General features: G+C 35.7%; 1 protein-coding gene across 8 annotated transcripts in view; it reads left to right on the top strand.

Moving 5' to 3' along the window:
* LOC137652292 (cAMP-regulated phosphoprotein 21-like) overlaps positions 1-23494 on the top strand; it is a 383279-nt gene that overhangs the window by 97459 nt on the left and 262326 nt on the right. For 6 of the 8 annotated variants that reach the window (XM_068385596.1, XM_068385602.1, XM_068385599.1 and 3 more), the window contains 2 exons: positions 12592-12847; positions 20046-20147. In XM_068385596.1, coding sequence (XP_068241697.1) covers positions 12592-12847; positions 20046-20147 — 358 coding nt within the window. The remainder of the gene's footprint in view (positions 1-12591; positions 12848-20045; positions 20148-23494) is intronic. The other 2 variants (XM_068385597.1, XM_068385600.1) reach the window with 2 other exon arrangements.

The raw sequence follows: 23494 nt of genomic DNA on the forward strand, positions 1-23494 counted from the left end.
GGCTTACCGCACCCCAGTGGCTGATACTCCTGCTACAAGGTTTATTCCGCCCTTTCGTGGCAGAGCTCCCAGCTGAGGAAGCTCCCGTCCAGACTCTTCCAGGAGCAAGTCTAGGAAAGGTCCCAAGACTTCAAAAGGCAAACACTGACTCTCCTCTTCTCCAGACAGCAGTAGGAGCCAGACTCAAGACCTTCTGGCAAGCTTGGGAAAAGAGAGGTGCAGACGCCCAGTCTGTCAGGTGGCTAAGGGAGGGTTACAGGATACCATTCTGCCGCAATCCCCCTATGACCACTTCTCCCATCAACCTCTCTCCCAACTACAAGGAAAAGGACAAGAGGCTAGCGTTGCACCAGGAGGTGTCGCTCCTGTTACAGAAGAAGGCAGTGGTTATAGTCCGGGACCATCAATCCCCGGGCTTCTACAACCGTCTCTTTCTGGTGGCCAAGAAGACAGGAGGTTGGAGACCGGTGCTGGACGTCAGCGCGCTCAATGCTTATGTCACCAAGCAGACGTTCACTATGGAGACGACGAAGTCGGTCCTAGCAGCGGTCAGGCAGGAGGACTGGATGGTCTCGTTGGATCTGAAAGACGCTTACTTTCACGTTCCTATTCATCCAGACTCCCAACCTTTCCTGAGATTCGTTTTTGGAAAGGTTGTGTACCAATTCCAAGCCCTGTGTTTTGGCCTAAGCACAGCTCCTATGGTGTTTACGCATCTGATGAGGAATGTTGCAAAATTCCTCCACTTATCGGACATCAGAGCCTCCCTTTACTTAGACGACTGGCTGTTGAGAGCCTCCACGTGTCGTCGCTGTCTGGAGAGTCTCAACTGGACTTTGGACTTGATCAAGGAACTGGGTCTGTTAGTCAACTTAGAAAAGTCCCAGCTCATTCCCTCCCAATCCATAGTTTACCTGGGAATGGAGATTCGGAGTCAGGATTTTCGGGCTTTTCCATCGGCCCCAAGGATAAGCCAAGCCCTAGATTGCATCCTGAGCATGCTGAAGAGGAACAGTTGCTCGGTGAGACAGTGGATGAGTCTCACAGGGACCCTGTCATCGTTAGCCCTGTTCGTCGAGTTAGGGAGACTCCACCTCCGCCCTCTCCAATTCCATCTAGCAGCTCATTGGGACAAGGATTTGACGCTCGAAGCAGTCTCTATCCCTGTCACCAAAGAGATGAAGACCACTCTCTTGTGGTGGAAGACCAACCTCCTTCTCAAGGAGGGCCTATCGTTAGCGATTCAGACCCCCAATCTTCATCTCTTCTCGGATGCATCAGACTCGGGCTGGGGCGCGACCTTGAACGGACAGGAATGCTCGGGAACGTGGAACAGGGAACAGGAAACGCTCCACATCAACTGCAAGGAGCTACTGGCAGTTCATTTGGCCCTTATGAACTTCAAGTCCCTCCTGCTAGGCAAGGTGGTGGAGGTGAACTCCGACAACACCACAGCCTTGGCTTACATCTCCAAGCAGGGAGGGACCCATTCGAGGAACCTGTACGAGGTAGCAAGGGACCTCCTCATTTGGTCAAGAAGTCTAAACCTCACTCTAGTAACGAGGTTCATTCAGGGCAACATGAACGTTTCAGCAGATCGCCTAAGCAGAAAAGATCAAGTCATCCCCACGGAATGGACCCTTCACAAGAGCGTGTGCAGCAGACTTTGGACCTTGTGGGGTCAGCCTACGATAGATCTGTTTGCCACCTCCATGACCAAGAGGCTTCCTTTGTACTGTTCCCCAGTTCCAGACCCAGCAGCAGTTCATGTGGATGCTTTTCTGCTGAATTGGTCCCATCTCGACCTTTACGCATTCCCACCGTTCAAGATCATCAACAGAGTCATTCAGAAGTTCGTCTCGCACGAAGGGACACGGCTGACGCTGGTTGCTCCCCTTTGGCCTGCAAGAGAATGGTTCACAGAGGTACTACAATGGCTGGTCGACGTCCCCAGGACTCTCCCTCTAAGAGTGGACCTTCTACGTCAACCTCACGTAGACAAGGTGCACCCAAACCTCCACGCTCTTCGTCTGACTGCCTTCAGACTGTCGAAAGATTCGCTAGAGCTAGAGGCTTTTCGAAGGAGGCAGCCAGTGCGATTGCCAGAGCAAGGAGGGTATCCACTCGTAGAGTCTACCAATCCAAGTGGGAAGTCTTCCGAAGCTGGTGTAGAGCCAATGCAGTTTCCTCTACCAATACCTCTGTAACCCAAATAGCTGACTTCCTATTACATCTAAGGAATGAGAGATCCCTTTCGGTTCCTACGATTAAAGGGTACAGAAGTATGTTGACTTCAGTTCTCCGCCACAGAGGTTTGGACCTTTCTTCCAACAAGGACCTTCAAGACATCCTTAAGTCTTTTGAGACTTCTAAAGAACGTCGTTTACCCACTCCAGGCTGGAATCTAGACGTAGTCTTAAGGTTCCTTATGTCTCCTAGGTTCGAACCTCTCCAGTCAGCTTCCTTCAAGGACCTTACCCTCAAGACTCTTTTCCTCGTCTGCCTTGCAACAGCTAAAAGAGTCAGTGAGGTTCATGCCTTCAGCAAGAACATTGGGTTCACATCCGAATCCGCAACATGTTCTTTACAGCTCGGATTTTTAGCTAAGAATGAACTTCCTTCACGTCCTTGGCCTAGATCGTTTGAAATTCCTAGCCTTTCCAACATGGTAGGTAACGAGCTAGAAAGAGTTCTTTGCCCTGTCAGAGCTCTGAAATATTATCTTAATAGGTCAAAACCTATACGAGGACAGTCAGAAGCCTTATGGTGTGCAATCAAGAAACCTTCGATGCCCATGTCCAAAAACGGAGTTTCGTATTATATAAGGCTTCTGATTAGAGAAGCCCATTCTCACATGAAGGATGAAGACCTTGCTTTGCTGAAGGTAAGGACCCACGAAGTGAGAGCCGTAGCCACTTCGATGGCCTTTAATAAGAACCGTTCTCTGCAGAGCATTATGGATGCAACTTATTGGAGGAGCAAGTCAGTGTTTGCATCATTTTATCTTAAAGATGTCCAGTCTCTTTACGAGAACTGCTACACCCTGGGACCATTCGTAGCAGCGAGTGCAGTAGTAGGTGAGGGCTCAGCCACTACATTCCCTTAATCCCATAACCTTTTTAACCTTTCTCTTGAATGCTTTTATTGTTGTTTTTTGGGTTGTTACGGTAGGCTAAGAAGCCTTCCGCATCCTTTTTGATTTGGCGGGTGGTCAATTCATTCTTGAGAAGCGCCTGGGTTAGAGGTTGTGTAGAGGTCCTTTAGTATGGGTTGCAGCCCTGTATACTTTAGCACCTTTGAGTTGATTCAGCCTCCTAAGAGGAACGCTGCGCTCAGTAAGGAAGACGAACTTAATAAAGGCAGAGTAACGATTCAAGTCGACTTCCTTACCAGGTACTTATTATTTCATTGTTATTCTGAAATAACTGATTATATGAAATACGGGATACTTAGCTATCCTTTAGTCATGTACACTGGTTTTCACCCACCCCCCTGGGTGTGAATCAGCTACATGATTATCGGGTAAGTTTAATATTGAAAAATGTTATTTTCATTAGTAAAATAAATTTTTGAATATACTTACCCGATAATCATGATTTAATTGACCCACCCTTCCTCCCCATAGAGAACCAGTGGACCGAGGAAAAAGTGAGGTGGTGTCAACAAGAAGTACTGCAGTACCTGGCCACAGGTGGCGCTGGTGAGTACACCCCCTTCTAGTATGGTGATAGCTGGCGTATCCCTCCCGTAGAATTCTGTCGGGCAACGGAGTTGACAGCTACATGATTATCGGGTAAGTATATTCAAAAATTTATTTTACTAATGAAAATAACATATTACTGTTATTTTTTATGGAGAAATTATGTTCCGTAACACGATTTCTGTTACAACCTCTCCAGGAACATAACCCTCATGTTTACGGGGAGTTAACTGTATATGTTTTCATTTCTACTGAACTATAGTAAAACCAATCTGTCGTGGCCGCTGAGACGATTTCTGACCCACTGTATAGCGTACTCGTGTCAAAATAATTCAACCAATTTAAGGAAAAAAGAACACAGTACTTAGACACGATCCACCCAAACTGAGTGAAACTGATAAAGCGTAGCCGCTTTATGACAGATGTCCTTCCTTTTTGACTAATCTCACAGGATTAACCAGAGGTGCTTACGATTAACCATAAGTTAGATCTAGAGTCTCTCTCTCTCTCTCTCTCTCTCTCTCTCTCTCTCTCGTTATTCTTGCCGAACATATATATTTCTTGTCGAACATATGTATATTTCATAAGGTAAGGTTTCATTTCTATTATGATATTTGGAACCAAAGTTTTTTTTTTTTTTTTTTTTTAATTATAATCCCAGGTTATTTGCCAGTTTTATCCTATTGTTGTAATAAGATTCTGGCAATATGGTGAGTTTGAAATCTTAAAGGTCACAAGGTTAAATTTATCGAGCAAAGATCAGTGAGCTATATTTAATCCCCAGAATGGTTCATCTTTGAGTATAAGATAGAGTGCTTAAGACTGCATAAGCTATTAAATTTTAATGATTGGAAACTTAACCAACTCGTGGAAACAGTATACAGTGTGTACAAGTGTTTCACAATGAAGATGAACAGCGGCCCTTTTACTGATGTAACTAACGCATGTATCCACACGTTTGAAGCCACTAATGATACTTAAATAATAGTTCGTCGAATGATCACACAAGAAGAATGTGAAAAACCTAAATTTCAAGAAAGAACAATCATCCTGCTCTCAACAACTTCAACAAATATGTTTAAGGAGAAGTATTAAACTTATATGCACGAAAGAAAAACCCCACCTTTGAAAAAAAAATACTGGTGGTAGGTGGAGAAAACATTGCATTCAATGGATGGAAAGAATCTCTATGGAAAGATATATATATATATATATATATATATATATATACATATACATATACATATACATATATATATATATATATATATATATATATATATATATATATATATATACATATACATATACATATACATATACATATACATATATATATATATATATATATATATATATATATATATATATATATATATATATATATATTTAAGGTGATCTTATCCCATCAAGTTCAGTTGTAAAGTTGAAAATAGGATGCTTATCCCTGTATTACTGTTAATCTCTTAATCTGCCTTTATTGTTGTTTTCAAAGGTTTTCGACTTGTCTTTAAAGAAAGCTTCCTTCGAGGAAAAATGAACTAAGTGTTTACGTTCGGAAACGATAAGTTCTGGCAAAGAGCTCTTTTCAGCGGCCACCACCGAATGGTTTGACTATAGATGTTAATGTCTATAAAGCAAAATGACAAAGTTATCCATTTTTCATTTTGTAAGCTTTGCACACCAATGTTCAAACCATGCCATTGGTCGTCCAGCTACTACTGCTCACATACGCAGCTGCAGAATGATGTGCAGAGGAGTGCTGGCTTTAAGCACTTGCATCCTCCTTTGCAACCTTTTTTTACAGGAACACTCTGTCATTTCCTGACAGCTCACTGCAATAGGAGTTAGTGTTGGTCAACATACTGTATATACTGTCCCCCTCCTTTCTGTATCCACCCTTATCCAGTGTAACTATTCGTGTCTGCCTTGGAGATGGTTGCTTGGCCCCAGATGATCCCTGCTTGATAAGCCATATGCTCTGTATGTTCTCTGAAGGCTACCTGTGTTGGTGAAATTGAGCTGTATGTCTGCATGCAGGCAAAGATATCTAGCCTTGCTTCATCCACACTAGCAGCTGCCCTTGATCTGTGATACATGATAACAATGATTCTCTCCAGCCTCTGCAGATCAAAATCACAAATCAACATTGTATGCTGGCTAAGTTTAGTGAATGTTTCAGAAACATCACCAAAATACATTCCAAGTCTACCATGCAGAATTTTTCCCTTTCCCATGGAAGGTAAACATAACATCACATCTCAAGGCCTATTGCAGAAACTGCCTCATGAACTGGTATCCATCAAATCATGGCATCTTGACCAAAGGCAACCCACATTGTCTCAAGACCTATTTACTCTAAGAATGGCAGCACATATATTGCTATTACTAAACACATCTCTGTCATTGACCTATCCATGGCGTGTACAAATATTTTAGTCTTAGCTTCCTCATGACAGCATGGGGACACTGCATTTAGAAACTTTCTTGTGTTGTTAATGGTATCTTTTGTGACTATGACTGTGCTTGTGGAGTCCTCTTCACACATCTCCGCAAGGAAGTGAAACAGCTCAGTCTTGTTACTTGCATCATGAAAAAAGCTTCACCAATTACCTGGTGTCTTACTTATTCATGGCACCTTTTTTTTTTACCTCGTCTCAGATTTTAGACTTGACTTCTTGTATACATTAAAGACTACATTCACTTGCTTGTTCCTGGCACCATAGTATTCCACTTTTGGGATTACAGTATGCCCTTTTTTGCATAGTTATAAAATTTCTGGAGTACATGGAGTTGAAAAAGTATTGATAAATGCTAATCCATCAATAATGATTGCATCTGCCTATGGTTCTCTGACTGGAATGTTCACTTGCACTTGAATAATTTCAACTAGCCCCTTCGCTACGAAGATATCGTTATACGTCGAAAACATGTCAGGTGATAAAAAGGGTGACTTCTGTATACGTCATTATTATTATTATTATTATTATTATTATTATTATTATTATTATTATTATTATTATTATTATTATTATTATTATAAGCTAAGCTACAAATATAAACCATAAGGAGGTTAAAATTACTTGCATATCCTACAAAAGAGTATAATACATGGTCGTATATCACACAGTTCACTCTCAGGAATTTTCACTGAAAAATCTCCTCTTTTTCCCTGATATGTCGGATCACCCTCCTTTTTTCTTCTGCCAACCAACATAGTGTTTGGGATTCTAGCCTTTATTTCTGATTGTGTAAGAGCTATTTTAATCTGTTTTTATGTCTCATTAAAGAATAACACCACTCTATCTAGCCAATGGCACAATTCCCTACCTGATTATTACTCAACCCCCCTGACACCCCCAGCATAGAGACGTAGGAATCATTACATCTCACCCCACCACCAACTGAAACACTTGCAATTCTAGTTTTTATTTATGATTATGTAAGATCTATTTCAGTGTATTTCTATTTTGCCATATGTGTTCAAATCACATAAAGATTACCAAGTAGCTCTTCAAACATCATCGATTCTCCACCTCATACTCCCACGAGTCCAACCCACAAGACATCAAAACGTTTTACCAGTAATGCAAGTTGTTGACACACGATGAGATTTGTCTTTTTTTTAATTTATTCCTTTTTTTCACAACTATCATTTCTACAAAATGATATCATCATGTCTTATGTATTTCATATTTTTATTGTTTATTTTTTTCTCGAGTAAAAGTTAGCCTACTGTCATTATTTTCATTTATTGCCATTCTACACAATATTCATCATGTTCTTACATGTGCAGTCTCTATTTCCAAGCCCGTGAAAATACCAAAAACAGGAATTATCCAGTTCATATTGACAGTCACACACAAGATGGAATGACAGAAGAACAAACAAACTTTGTTTCTAAAGAACTACATTTATATTACGTCTCTCTCTCTCTCTCTCTCTCTCTCTCTCTCTCTCTCTCTCTCTCTCTCTCTCTCTCTCTCTCTCTCTCTCTCTCTCTTTTGGGCAGAAATATGTTTCTTTTGTCATCAGTTTTTTGTTAATTGTATACCTTATAAATTATACATTATAGAATACTTCTTGTGTTAAAGGAAACAAATGGATATTTTCATTATATTTCTGCATAACAAAGTCCAGTACTACTGACTATTAGTTTTACACCTTTCAACGTCTATTTATCCTAGAATTATTACCGAATAACAGTCACTTCAATGAATATAAAGATTGTTTTACACATAAAATCTCAGTGCTTTACCATACATTATAATTATACTATAGAATACTTCTTGTATCAAATGAAAGAAATAGATATTTTCATTACATTTCTGTATAACATAAAGTTGATTATTACTAACGAGGAGTTTCATACTTTTTTATCGTGGAATTATTACAGAATAACATAGTCACTTCAATAAATATAGTAAGTTTAATTCACAAATAAAATCACAATATTCTACTATTGTTTATAGAAAATTCTGTAAAACAAGTTTAAAAAAAAATACTCTAATTACTTCACAATGAGTGGATAAAAATATTTTGGTTGTTTAGAGTGTAATACAATAGAGAATAAAGCAAACTTTTTAAAAATTGATTCTGTAATAGGCAGTAAAACAAATAAACATGGAAATGTAGGTTATTATAAAGTGAGCATGTATATCCAATGGTGACAAATCTTGTATATAGTTTGAGTAGCTGGTCATCGGCCTGGTAGTGTAGTGGCTATCTGTAATTTTTGACAGGTATGAAACTTGCCACTGTCAGTGGGAAATGCAGGGTGTGACTGATTCTCATACTTGAATAATTATTTCAAGACGCACTGCCTGTTTTGGCAGCAGATGAACAATTGTGAGAAGAACTGACAGTTGTCTTTGAAAACTGTCTCATTAGAAATGATCTCAACCTGTTCTCGTGTGAAGAAAGAGATGGGGCTTTTCTTGGTTGGATGATAGAAAGGACAGTTACCTTCATCCTCAAGCCCTTCTATGAATGGTTTGAACTGCTCTGTGCCCTGCCGAGGATGTGTAGCTACTATTTCAGCTAGAGTTGAATCTTCAATGTTCTTTGTGTCTAGCACCAGCAGGTCATCTGATTCCTCTTGAAATGGGTTGCTCATCTCCTGCATCACTGCAGAGAGGGATTTCACCTTTACAAAGAAATATTCTTGGTACTCAGTGTCTTTATATGGTGTCTGCTGCCGTAGGTGGTGCCTTTTATACCAGATATGGCCTTGTATATAGCTACTAGACCACTAACTTCCAGTCTAGCGACCATCCACTGTCAACCTAATTGTTCCTCCATCACCTTTGATCACTGCGTTATTTTGCTCATGTGCCTGATCGATTGCTATGGCAGAGACTTCTCTTCTAGACCTGTGAATTATGAAGTCCCTTTGTACTGTAAAACTCCTTCTCCACATCTGGATGTTATCAATCAAGCGACATCATATCTCTTAAGGTGAACTGGGATCCATTGTGCATAATTGAAATTGTTATTCACAAAGAAATAAGTAAAACATGAAATTTGGGTGGCTAATTTAGCGGTCATCTTGATAAATAGCTGCCATTTTGGATTTTCAATTGGTCTATTGGTCAAATTGTATAGTTTGTCTTTAGAGCAATTGTATTTTTAAATTTTGAAAAATTTTATGGGTAAATGTAGATTAAAGTGAGCGGGAGAAAAAGCAATATGAACATCAGGGGAGATTCTTTGAAATAATAGGAGTGCTATACTGTTTGGACGTGTAAAACTCCAATTATTCATTGCTTGAGTGAGTGCATTTAAGGAATTAGAGGCCTTCATAAAGTTTATTGCTCTTGGTTTGGGACCCAAAATTGTTATATCCCTTCTTTTATCCTTGGTACATATCTTCAGTGGAATTAAGAATTTCACTGTTCTTCTATCAGAAGAACATGATCTCCTGGTGATAGTCCGTTCTTGTGTGGACATTTTTCCTGAGGATTTCTTCCAACTGAAAATTGATAATCAAAGTTTTGGTTCTTTCCTCTTCATTTTCCTTTAAATAAAACCTTTGATAGTCAATACCATTCTTTGAGGGCTACTTTAGGAACCTACCTTACTTCAAAAGATTCCATCTATGTGATGCTACTCGTAAATACCTAGATATTTTAATATTTTAACTAATTGCATGGCAATATGTGAGCTATTGCAGGGTAGTAGTACATTTCTTTGCCTTCTTTCTCATATAATTCATCTTGACTTTGATGCTTTAGAGGCACAACTTTTCCATAGTATCTGTCTTTGTATCTTACATTACTGGTGAGTGCCTGGCAATCTAACTTTGTGTCTGTGGGAATACTGATTACTATTTTATTTACCTGAGACCATCTGTGGACTTCTTACAAATACAGCTTCAATATACAGTACTTGGTCTTTAGTACCCTCTGGATGGGTAAACTTCTGATCAAATCTTTTTTTCTCATTTCTGTGTCTTTTACATATTTTGTCCACCTTCATATATAGTGATTCAAACAATATACGATTGATAGTGTTGTGATGGCAAAAATGCAGTCATTCCGCATTTTGCACAGATTCATGTATCAGTGGTAAACCATGGGGAAAAAGTAGATAAATTGCCAGTCCTTGTCCTGTTATATATCCTGTTCACAGTGTCCCTAGAGAATCATCCCTTTGTCACTGTCTCTCATATATCCAGCACCTATGCAGAATTTGCCTCAGTTCTGAAACTGTAGACAAAGGAACCTCTGGGATATGGGATGAAGGCATCCAAATTCATTGCCAGTGAATCTAGTCTTGGAACCAACCCCAAGTCCATATTTTCTCTATTTTTAATGTATACGTGCAGGTTTTTTCCAAATACATAAAATGTAGAGGTCATAGGTGTTTGCTATCATCATAGATTTTTTTCATCAGTGATGCTAGCTTGAAATGTAATACCCAAGTGTGATGGGTCACTACTGTATTTTTAAATCACAAAGCACATTTTCTTATATAAAAACCCATTGATTATATAGGTTTCCCTTCATTTTTCTCATATACCCATGCTTCTTTGTGGACACAGAAGAAGAGATGGCAACTGAGTTATCTTAAGAGGACTGGGCATTTCCTGTAAGGTCATTTGGAGCTATGTGTAGAAATTGTTGCAACTAGCTTTGTTGCAGTGAGTAAAAGTAATACAGTATATTGTGTGTGTGTGTTTGTAAGAAAAAATGTGTAATGTAGGGAAACTTCTTATCCAATGCAAATCCATTAGAATGAGACCTTACCATTTGCTGTGTTATGGGTATGTAACACCAAATACAGGAAAGTATTTAAATATATATAACATAAAATACAAAAGGCAATAAGCTATTACTGCTTAAGGGCTTGAAATTTCATTTATTTATCAGTATGAGTTTCAGCCCACTTTCCCCTATTGTATATTATTATTATTATTATTATTATTATTATTATTATTATTATTATTAAATGCTAAGCTACAACCCTAGTTGGAAAAGCAGGATGCTATAAGCCCAGGGGCCCAACAGGGAAAATAGCCCAATGAGGAAAGGAAATAAGGAAAAATAAAATATTCTAAGAATAGTAACAACATTAAAATAAATATTTCCTATATAAACTATAAAAACTTCAACAAAACAAGAGGAAGAGAAACTAGATAGAACAGTGTGCCCGAGTTTACTCTTAAGCAAGAGAACTCTAACCCAGGACAGTGGAAGACCATGGTACAGAGGCTATGGCACTACCCAAGACTAGAGAACAATGGTTTGATTTTGGAGTGTCCTTCTCCTAGAAGAGCTGCTTACCATAGCTGTAGAGTCTCTTCTACCCTTACCAAGAGGAAAGTAGCCACTGAACAATTACAGTGCAGCAGTTAACCCCTTGGGTGAAGAAGAATTGTTTGGCAATCTGAGTGTTGTCAGGTGTATGAGGACAGAGGAGAATCTGTAAAGAATAGGCAAGACTATTCGGTGTCTGTGTAGGCAAAGGGAAAGAACCGTAACCAGAAGAAGTGTCCTATGTAGTACTGGCTTGCTTGTCAAAGGACCCCATAACTCTCTAGCGGTAGTATCTCAACGGGCGGTCGGTACCTTGGCCAACCTACTACCTATAACTAAGTATGATGTGTTGTATTTTGTTTTATATAGCTCAATACTTTTTTGTCTTTTCAGTTAAGGAGCATTCACAATTACTAAGTTATGTAATAGGAGAGAGCAAGTTGAAACTGATACTGTTATAAAACGGAATTTTCAACCCATTGGCTTTTTGTCTCTTCTTCCAAGGCCTGTTATGTATTTGGAGTTGAATAATTTTGAATGATAACCGTACCCATAAATGTTGCTTTATGGAATTCCAGGCCTTTCTTGTGGATACTTTAGTGAGGCACTGCACTCTAGTATGAAACCCATGAATTGTAAGGTCTGATTGTATTCTTATTACTGAATACCCACATCAATACCTTACACTTTAACATAGGTTATTTTAGCACACTGTAAATTGAGGGTTGTTTGTCATTTCTCAATGAATGGATTATGCATGCCTGGGATATATATTCTGGAGAGATGTTTCAGTACAACTAGAATTGCCTATCCATAAAGATACTGCAAAAACATTTAATGTATATAATGTTGAGGAACAAAAAAAAAAGGTCTACTGAATGTCTTGGAAGGTATGTTTAAGTAAGGTGTTACACTTAGCACCCTAATGAAAAAGGTTTACTGTATTGTGTTTTGACTTTTTATATTTTTTGTAATTGTAAGAAGAAAACATTAATTTTTAGTCATGTTTCAAACCAGAGTTGGTATCCATTTTTATTGCAGTTTATGCTGTTGAAGCTTCCAGTTATTTGTAAAGATTTACATGATTGTAGAAGTTCATAGCTTTATAATTTTTTCTACTTTTTTCCCCATCAGACGTACACATCATAAGTTTCCTCCAATGTCGTCCTATCAACGAATGCTTGTCCATCGTTGTGCAGCTTTTTTTGGGCTAGAGCATAATGTAGATCAACAAGGCACTGCTGTTATTGTTAATAAGACTCGGAACACCCGCCTTCCTGAAACGCGTTTTCGAGAACACTGCCGTGATGATCTTCTAGTGCCTGATGAACCCAAGAGATCCATCCTAAAGAGAGATTCGTCATCCTTTGATGATGGTTCAAATTATAAGGTTAGGTTTTTCAGATCTTGTGTTCTTATATGCTTTGATTTTTTCTTGCTTTAATTTCACGATTAGAAAGATTAGTATATCAAGTTGACATAGTTTTTTTGCATTGTTCTTAGCTTTTAAATTTTTTGGTGTGTTATAATAAGAGCAATTCAGAAATATCCTGTATCCAACTGAAGTGTTATGTTCTTTTAATTCTTGAATTTCAATCTGGTTAGCTAAAGTGAATTCATGTATGTCAAATTTGAATTTAGATTAACTTTTTAGTACAGTACTATGGTAAAGAAATGCCATCCATAACAGTAAAGAATTATTTTTTATGAAAGGTCAAGTATCTGGATGTTTATATCAGTAGATATTAAGCTGAGATGTTAAATTAAAAAGTTATTAAAACAAATGTTAAGAAAAATATAGGTTTATGGTGTTTCCTATTCCTGCCAGTTACTCCTTATTTTACTTATCTTTGCATCTCCAGTGTTCAGATTTGCAGAAAACTATCTTTGGTTATCTGCAAATGTGAACAGTCCCTGATATTCACCTTGCCATTGGATCGTTCACTTTAGCTAATATTTGGTATGTTTGTACAGTTTTTACATTCTGAAAAAACTTAACTGTATCTGTTGACTACAACTGTATCTTTTGACTACTGTAATTCATCAATTACCCTTTATTACTTCATCTTAGTTTAATCCTTGAGTAATTGTTGACATCATGGTAATACTGTAGTGATACAGCAAATGTATTTTATCTTCGTTATAGAAGTGTCACCTTAGTTTTGTAGAGCAGGTCAGCTTAGCTTACAGTACTGAATCATTACCTATTAGAGTTTTAGCCATTGCCTTTTTTTTTACTTTAAACATATGCAATGTTTCAATCATTCAAATGTCTTAGTATTTTTCAAATACTGGACTGTCAGAATGAATTCACTTCTAATTATTGTGCTACTTTTTTCTTCCTTTGACTGTTATTGACCAATTGTATTCCAGTTTTGGAAATATCCCTAGTGTTTCATATGTTTAGTTTCAGGATGTCATGTTTTAAATCTTCTGTAGGAAATATTGAGATGAGATTTATGGTTTGTTATTCCACATTTGGAAGTTCAGTATCCATCAGTTACCTATCAGTGTTCCCTTTTTCTTTGTAAATGTCTTTTATTACTTACCCATACACTCAGTACTGGTATGGTCTTACACCCTACTAAAGGTTACCGCATCCAGTGAAAATTGCAAGGCACACTTAATGTAACTTCTTTGCAGTGTTGCTTTGATTCTAATGGCGCGGCTTTCTGCCTCTTACCCATCATCCATTATCTTTCCTCTATTTTTGCTGACCAGTTCTGCTTCTCTGACTTTACCTCATTCCATTCCAATTTCTTATTCAAGAACAAATACTTTGTATGAGTCCTATGAGAGTTTTGCAGTTGGACTTAGTGTTCTTTTTAAATAACTTTATAATAATAGTAATAACAGTTTATGATAACAATTATAATAATCACAACTTTTACTGTACTTATGCGTATTCATGGCCTTGAGTCAGAGGACTCAAGAGTAAGGCATATTTTATTCTAGTTCACCATTCAAGCCATCAATACTGTATTTCCACTTCTCATAAATTGGACCTTGAAAGTTTCTTTTTTTTTACTTCTTAGATATCACTGTAAGGCTGCTTCGCATATACATGCATTTTCTTATAGTTGAGTCTAGATTGTAGAATGGATAATGTTTATTCTTGTGCGATCTCATTAATATGCTTTCCTTCTCCACACTAATGGAGATCTCATCTGTTTAGTCTTTCTTGACATACAGAGGGTTTCTCTTATGAATTCATTAACATAAGGTATATATGCATAGTAACAATGATAACTGGTGCGAGACCGAGAGTCATAGCATTAGCGTGTATGGACAAAAGTTGAGAAGATTGTAAGTTGGGGACAGTTTATGGGTTTGAAATGAAAGGTTGCTTTATGATTTTATTTATTTTTTTTCTTATTTTATATTGGAAAACTTTTTGCATGTTCATGAATATCTTCTCCATTCGTGTGCTTATAAGATATGTTTAAGGTTTTGAAGAACCGCAGAAAATTGTTACATATTCATTATCTTCTTCACTCTGTTCTCCAGATTATCCTGGTTAGCAAAGTATTATATGTTAAATATGTCTTTAACATTTCAAAAGTCACAGAGTAATGAAGTATGAAAAAATTCAGTTCATTGCATCCAGAAATACTTGTAATTTTAGACAGTTTTATTTTCAAATATGATTGTATCTCCATCATGTCTTCCTTCTATTTTTTAACATTATGATAATCATTCTGAAGAGATGTCTTCTTTCTATTTTAGACTATTGTTTACTAAGATATAGCATCTAAATGCTAGTATTAAGAATCATCTGGCCCACTAATATGGTAAAAAAATTATATAAGGGACCCAAATGGTTATGGGAGTCAAGAGTCAAATACCAAGTAAAGAAAGTTTTGTTGCAAGTTTTTAATGTGTTTAAGATTTTACTATAATTTTTTCTTGCTTACATGAAAATGAACATTTAATTAAAACATGTTGAGAATTGTTATAATAGCAATCAATTCATAGATTTTTTCTGTTGAGCTCAATGTCTTTTGTTCCCACAAACGTCAAAATAGAAATATTTTGCACTTCCTTTAATTGTAGTGTGTGGTCAAAAGGCAGCCATGTAAGTTTCCTTACCTAAAATTATTTGCCTACAGTCTATTAAATTTACGGAGATGTCTGTGGTGTACCTATAAACAAAAACATATGTCATATTTCCGACTGTATTTTGAAAATAAAGAAAAAAAGGATGCCATTTGATAGTTATAATGAATATGATTACTTTAAATGTTAGATGTAAATTATATAAACCTCAGTTTTTAGTTTATGGTTTTTGTATCATTCAGGCATAATAAAAAGAAACTTGGCATAACTATTGCCATTAGTTTCTCATGTCACCGATGGGCATACATTAATCGTCTTTTGTCAATATATATCCCCTGTGGGCAGGTACTAATAAGAACCTGTGGCCAAAGGGAAAGGAACCCAGTAAGGAAAAATTAATGATAAAGGATATAAATAAAAGATTAAAAATAACAAGATTGCAAATGGAGTTATTGTATCATAAAAGAAATATTTTGAAAAGTACAACTAATAACAATGAAAAAATGGAGTGCATGTTGATTTGACAAAAAGAAAAAAAAAATTCATTGTAAGAGATAAATCCATGGCTTGATCTATTATAATAATTATTATTAATTATTATTATTATTATTATTGTTATTATTGTTATTATTATTATTATTATTATTATTATTATTTTTATTATTATTATTATTATTATTATTATTATTATTATTATTATTATTATTATTATTTAGTAATCTACCAATGAACTTGAAATAAAAATAATTGTGGTATGTGTACAGCAGGTAATAAGATTTAAAAAAATAAAAACAAAACAACCAATTTGGCTGTCGCCTTCAGATGAGACAATCTGTTAACAGTTTTTCGATTTCCAAAGGAAATTACAAGAACATAGTAGGTGGGAAGGTATACAGTACTACAAAGTTGTAAATTTATCAGTGTCTTTTTGTCCTTGGGTAGACCACAACTGGCTCCGTAATTTGATAGAACATAGTATTGTAAAGGAATTTCCCTGAGTATTGGTTATCTTACAAGTTTTTAGGCTCAGAGTTCCAATGTTAGTGGTAGTGTGTGCCCTTCTTATGTAGTATGTTCATATAGCATTTTGCTGAAATTATCCTAACCAAATTTGAGTGTATTGTCTTCGACCTCTTCTCCTGGTGTATTTCTAGGTTTGTAAAGTCCAACACGTGTTCTGTAATGTTGTAGAACACTCAGGTATTGGCTGGGTATTTAGTATCCAACCACTTTTAATGATAAATACTTTCAGATTTACTTAATATCATGAAAAGAACTTATATGATTTAAATCGACAATATAGTATCTGTTATCTAGTATCAATTTCTCCTCTGTATTATGCATATGTAACAGGTTGCTGTTCAATAAGTGAAAAATGTCAATGACTACGGTATCTTTCTTCAGAAGATTGAGTTGTCTGCTGACTAACCTATGTTTTCTAGTATCTAAGTGAATATACAGTACAGTATTGATATTTACATGAGCTTTAGTGTAAAATCTATGTTTTTACTGAACCCTTTGTGGTTCTGTATAAGCTTTAATTCTTCCATTATTGCTAGAGACAGCTATCTTAACTGAGAAGAGAAAGGCTAAATTGAACCATAGGTAAGAGAAGTTTCACCTGTTTTCTTGTTTTAACTTTTATATAATGAATTCAGATGTTCAGTTAATCATTCCCATCCATCCCCTATTTTACGTTTGCCTTTATTGCGTGTGTTCTATGAACTTAGTCCAATGAATATGTTTTGAATTATATTTTATTTTACTAATTTTTTCTTTTGGTTTTATTTGATACATCATTTTTTGCCAGTTTTTTTCCAACTGTGCATCTCTAACTTAGCATAACTTTTTCATTTTGTAACTGTCTTTTTTATTTTTATAATATTTCATAATATACAGAGTGTACTTAATATGATACATGGTAATTTATTGTATAAGATTTTTATTTTCATACTCAACTAGGTTTTCTTTGCTATGTTTTCATCTCTCTCTTAAAAGCATTTCAACATTTTGTTTGTCGAACACCATCCAGTGAATTAATCTTTCTCTTTTTCATCTATTCTGTGATGTTTTACAAGCTTCGTAGTAGTGATCACTGATTAATGTAAGGCTATGCTTCTTAAGGGAATCTCAGTAGCCCAAATAGATATAGCTAGAGGTAGGAGGCTCTTATTTATTTATCCTTCTAATTTATAGCAATATAATCCAGACCTTTAGAAGGAATGCCTATATTGATTTTATCCTTTCAATTGATAAAATGACTGTGAAGGTCCTGTAGAGAGTATGGTTCCAAAGCTCTGTTGGACCAGAAAAGCAGCCCTTAAAGTAAGTAATATAATCCAGACTTTTAGAAGGAATGCCTTTGGTAAAACAGATGTGTGAAATTTTTATATCCATATATTTCAACCATACACCACAACACAGGGGTAACTTCATGGTACAATATGTGGAAAACCTTGGTTCACTGATTCACATGTGAATGAGGGTATTTTACCCCTGTCTTTTATTCTTAACTGTTCTTTGGGAAATTTTTAGCTCTTCCTTCTTTGGGGAAGGTTTCATCTCATTATTATTATTATTGTTACTTGCTAAGCTACAACCTTAGTTGGAGAAGCAGGATGCTATAAGCCCGAGGACTCCAACAGAGAAAATAGCCCAGTGAGGAAAGGAAATAAGGAACTACAAGAGAAGTAATTGACAATTAAAACCAAACATTTTAAGAATAGTAACAACATTTAAATAAATCTTCCATGCATAGATTATAAAAACTTTAAAAAAGACAAGAGGAAGAGAAATTAGATGGATAGTGTGCCAGAGTGTACCCTCAAGCAAGAGAACTCTACCCCAAGACAGTGAAAGACCATGATACAGAGGCTATGGCACTATCCAAGACCAGAGAACTATGGTTTGATTTTGGAGTGTCCTTCTCTTAGAAGAGTTGCTTACCATAGCTGAAGAGTCTCTTCTACCCTTGCCAAGAGAAAAGTAGCCACTGAACAATTACATTGCAGTAGTTAACCCCTTTAAGCGAGGAAGAATTATTTGGTAATCTCAGTGTTGTCAGGTGTATGAGGAGAGAATATGTAAAGAATAGGCCAGCCTATTCGATGTACATGTAGGTAAAAGGAAAATGAGCTGTAACCAGAGAGAAGTATCCAATGTAGTATTGTCTGGTCAGTGAAAGGACTCAATAACTCTCTAGCTGTAGTATCTCAATGGGTGGCTGGTGCCATAGCCAACCTACTACCCACAAGTAATGTTTTTGACTACCTTTTCCTGGGATGCTTCAAATGCAGTCCCTTTCTTTACAAGGGATATTTATAGAGATACCTGTATCCAGTGAAGGTTTCAACTAGACCTCTTTTTAAGGGATATATCTTCAATTACCTTTTCCTTTAAAGATTTTAATAAAATCCCTTTTATGAGGAAATCTGTAGTTTTTCCGGCAATGGTTTAAACCTTACCCCTTTTCCAAAGGATGATCTCAAAGGGTTGATAGGAAACAGCAACCCAATATAGAAATAGATAAGAGCTGAAAACAAAGAAGAAATTATCTTTCTGCAGCCCATAAACTGTTGGTACAGCTCCTGGCCCCAGACCATTATGTGAACTCTCTCCTGGCATCAGAGCTTGTAAATATATAAAAAATTGAATGCTTATGAAAATGACGAAAACCACTCGGGAAGGACCTCGTGTCTAGTTTATCATCTATATAAGGAACTAGATTTGACTATCAGTTCAAATAAAAATAAGAACATGTGCTCTTAAAGTCACCCATTTTTCTAGGCATGCTTTTAAATACCTGCATGGTTACAGTATTAGGAGTGTATACTACTTCTAGAGGAGCTTGAAATACTATTACAGGCCTAAAGTACCAAGATTATAATGTGGTAGAAACTTCTTAAGAATGCCATTCATAGAGAAATCCATCCCCAGCTTCAAATGTCATATAAACAGGCATCTGAAACAAAATGTTTGCATTTACAAGGTCCAACTAATAGTAATATTTTACTTTAAACACATACACAACAGATCCATTATGTGTCTACTAATCTATAGGAATTCTATATCAATATACAGCATAGCATTAGAATTCTTGATGCTGCATTTTTTCATCTGTGTTTTACTAAAGATTTTTTTTAATCAACTAGGCAATGTTGAATCCTCTACACTACAATGCTTTCCATAGTTTGCATATACCATATGTTTTGCATTGTATTAACTCCTCTGAGTTAGAATCAATTACAGCATAGTTGTCTATTTGGAGTATCCATTTTCATTTTCCTCTGAGTGCCCTTGTATCTAAGGACTGACTGATTGTGAGAACTTACGGATATGTTTTTTTCTGGATTTTCTAATAGCACCACAGCTGAAAAAATTTAGCCTTTCTTTTCCAGTTTTCTTTACAGATATTGCTGAAATAAAGCTTTACACTAAATATAGGTATGTTAGGGAATATTGGTATTGGTTTTATCATTTTATCATTGTTGAGTAGAGGGTAACCTTCTTATACAATATTCTTTCTTTTTTAGTCCTTAGATAGACAATACAGTTCAGAATCAAGGAGGAGCAAGAGCTTTGAGGAGCGAGAAGAGGAATATGAAAAAGTAAGGAAGCGAATATTCAGTCAGGAGGTAAGAAACTTATACTGATTATGAAGGAACTCTTGTTAGCAATCTGTGAAGGTCTGTACAGTTTACCAGCAAATATTTAATGTCTCGGTACTCTGAATATTCATCCGAGAAAATTTTAGTGGCAGTCATATACGGTATTCTACCATAAATTTCAATACCAGTGTCTCTGCTGGTAAATTGAATAACTTTTTTATGAATGATAATAGAATACAGTATTAATTTATTTGTTGTGAGATTACTTAATCTTTTATATCGGATCTCAAGTTGTATTTTGCTCCATAACTTTTCATTGTCTGTGAACTGAAATATATGCCGAAAATTTCTGAATACTGTCTTTTTCATCTTTGATTTCTATTGATTATTTTCATTTGCAAGCTGTAAGCAGTGGACTTCGTTGCATATAAGATTTCCTTCATGAAAATGAGGTTTGATTTTCTCAATGAAGGATTATTGTAAACCAAATAATAATCTCTGAATATAGGTACAATTTTTTTTTTAAATCTTGAAAAGGCTTCTGTTTCAATCTTCTGTATACATTTGATTTAATATTCTTACCTCATTTTCTCAAACCTCCTTTTTAAGCATAGTGATAAGCTTACCTCCTGTCATTGGTCTGAGTATTTTGAATGATAACCGTATTCTATAAGTGCATGCTAGTATTAATTTATCCTCTACATATGTGAAGAGGATATAAGAATAATTATGTCTATGCTGTTGCCGTTGTTTTCTGAGCCATTTATGTTATCAAATATTTGGAACAGCCCTGACTTGAAGATATTTTTGTAGTTGCATGTTGTGGTCACATATATGTTATCTAATGAAGTAAGTGATATCCCAGGAGTAAATGATTAGGCCAGTATATTTTTTGCTACTAGACCTGTAAAAGGTAACTAGTATATAGAAAAACTGGGTACAGCTGGTTTCCATGAGAAGACCAATATTGTAGCAAATTGGTTTCTCCCCTTGGGCTATATTTGCTTATAAGCATAAGTGAATATTTGGCACAGCATGTAATAATTAGCATTCTAAGTAGCAATTACTAATAACTTCTCCAAAATATATTTTTTTGAGAGAATTTACCTCACCTTTTATTTTCTCTTTAGGGTGTTGTGATATAAGATTGTGCTTCTGTATTTAATGCCATAGTGATTCCTATATGATATATGTAATGCCACTGTCACTACAACTTAGTTTTCTTGCTTACAGGAATTGGTGCAATAGTGTGATAATTTATGTTACCCTCATGTACTTTATTGTGTATGCATTATTTAGTGATTTTATTATGTTTGTTGTAAGGTTGAGAAGTTTTAAACGAAGTATTTGGTGAATAGTTTTATACAAAAGGTAAGAATGTTAAGATTTGCAATTTTGTATAAATGTATGTTTAATGATATCTTAAAACATTAGGTTTTGTTTTTGTTTGGATAAAAGAAAAAAACATATTTACAAATTAGATTTTTAGAAATTTATTCTTCTTGCAATCTCATAACTCATACTTGGATACAGTATTTCAATTTTATGAAAAGGAATCCTGGGTGCTATAATCCCCAATGAAATATAAATAGATAAATGAGTAGTTAGCCCATATTGTGTGCTTATGGTTAACCCACCAGTCTAAGCTAACTACCATTTTCATTTTTCATTTGTCGAGTTGATAGAAGGCAAGAAGAATGGTGGGGTATAGAGGAAGGAACTCGAATTGAAAGTGTGATAATGACTTTTTTAATTAAAGAAATTCATTTCACTTTAAGAAAATAAAGTTTTATTTACAATTAAACGGAATTCCGATTTATCAGAGATGGATTAAACTACACAAACCACAGAGTTGATCCTAAATAATATCTAAGTCTGCTTAGTATGTAATAATAAGCCTTTTTTTCACAGGTCCTATAACATGAAATAGGTAAATTTAATCAACATTTGATTTTCTAGGGCATACAGGCAATTGTGATTGAAAGACAAAATCCTGTGTATGTAAAGTAAGTTAGGATTTTTGTAGATCTATGCCTGAATAGAATGTCCATATTCTATTCCAGTCCCATTAGTGAATACTACAAACAGGAATCCCGTCCAGCCATAGATATGATCTGTGTGTATTTACTGTATGTAATAATAGAGTAGGTTTTAGAACTTAGCATCAAGTATGATGTTAGGACTAAGAAACCTAATCAAGGAACATCATAAAAATGCCAAATTGGTAAATGAGCGAAGGATTAGTACAGAGACGAAAATGAATTCCTAGAAATGATAATGTGAATCAAAAGAAGGATCACCAGCCCTACTGCTACCACAGAACCTAGAAAGAAAGATTCAAACCACTTTAGTGAAATGTCCTTAAATGTGGGCTGACATGGTGAATACAACTTCTTACTTTTAAAAAGAGCTATCACAACAGGAACAAATTGATTGGGTCTGGTTTCGATTAACTGCCATGTTATTTTGTATTAGAGCTTTATTACCGGACTTTTCACAATTTATTTTTGTGTCATAAATGTGGTGTTCTGTTTCGGCCTCTTGGGTGGGAAGTACAGCTCGGTCCTGAATTATGCATGTCGAATTGTGCGACTCCCCATTTATACGGTCGCTAGTTTTTAAGAATAAATTTTCTGTGTCTGCGAAGCTGTTCAAAGTCTGCGAGTCAAGCACCACAAAGTGTATCAAATCTATTGTCTTTTCAAGTATATTGGTAGGCTTAGGTATGGTACCTGATATAAATGTAACCAAACGATGTTTACCTTACATTTTATTAACAAAATATCATAATAAATAGCCTATTTAAGGAAAAATTCCATACCAACGGTGAAATCAACTTTTAATTACTGTATGCGAGTCCAGCTGACACAATGTAAACAGAGTTGTGGTTACGTTCTCGGCAACCTTTATCTTTCTCTAAACTTTCAATAATTTTAATGGTAGTGTTAATGGGGCCAATTAAAGCATTATTTTTGTTCAGTACAGTATATATAAAAGCTTTATTATTTTCATGTGTGGCTGGGTTCGTTTATCGTCGATGAATAACCTAACTTTCGGTAACGAGTCTGCAATATTTTCTGTCATATATTCTAAACGGTATAGATTTGTTTTTGTATAGTACTCAGTATATGAAAACCTCTCGCTCCCTACCTACCACTTTCTCTCTCTCTCTCTCTCTCTCTCTCTCTCTCTCTCTCTCTCTCTCTCTATATATATATATATATATATATACATATATATATATATATATGTATATATATATATATATATATATATATATATATATATATATATATATATATATATATATATGTATTTATATAACAAATGAAGTCTTAGTTCACATTTGGCAACCTGAGTTTAAGAATTAATTT

This window comes from Palaemon carinicauda, chromosome 13 (assembly GCF_036898095.1).
Source record: "Palaemon carinicauda isolate YSFRI2023 chromosome 13, ASM3689809v2, whole genome shotgun sequence".
NCBI lineage: Eukaryota > Metazoa > Arthropoda > Malacostraca > Decapoda > Palaemonidae > Palaemon > Palaemon carinicauda.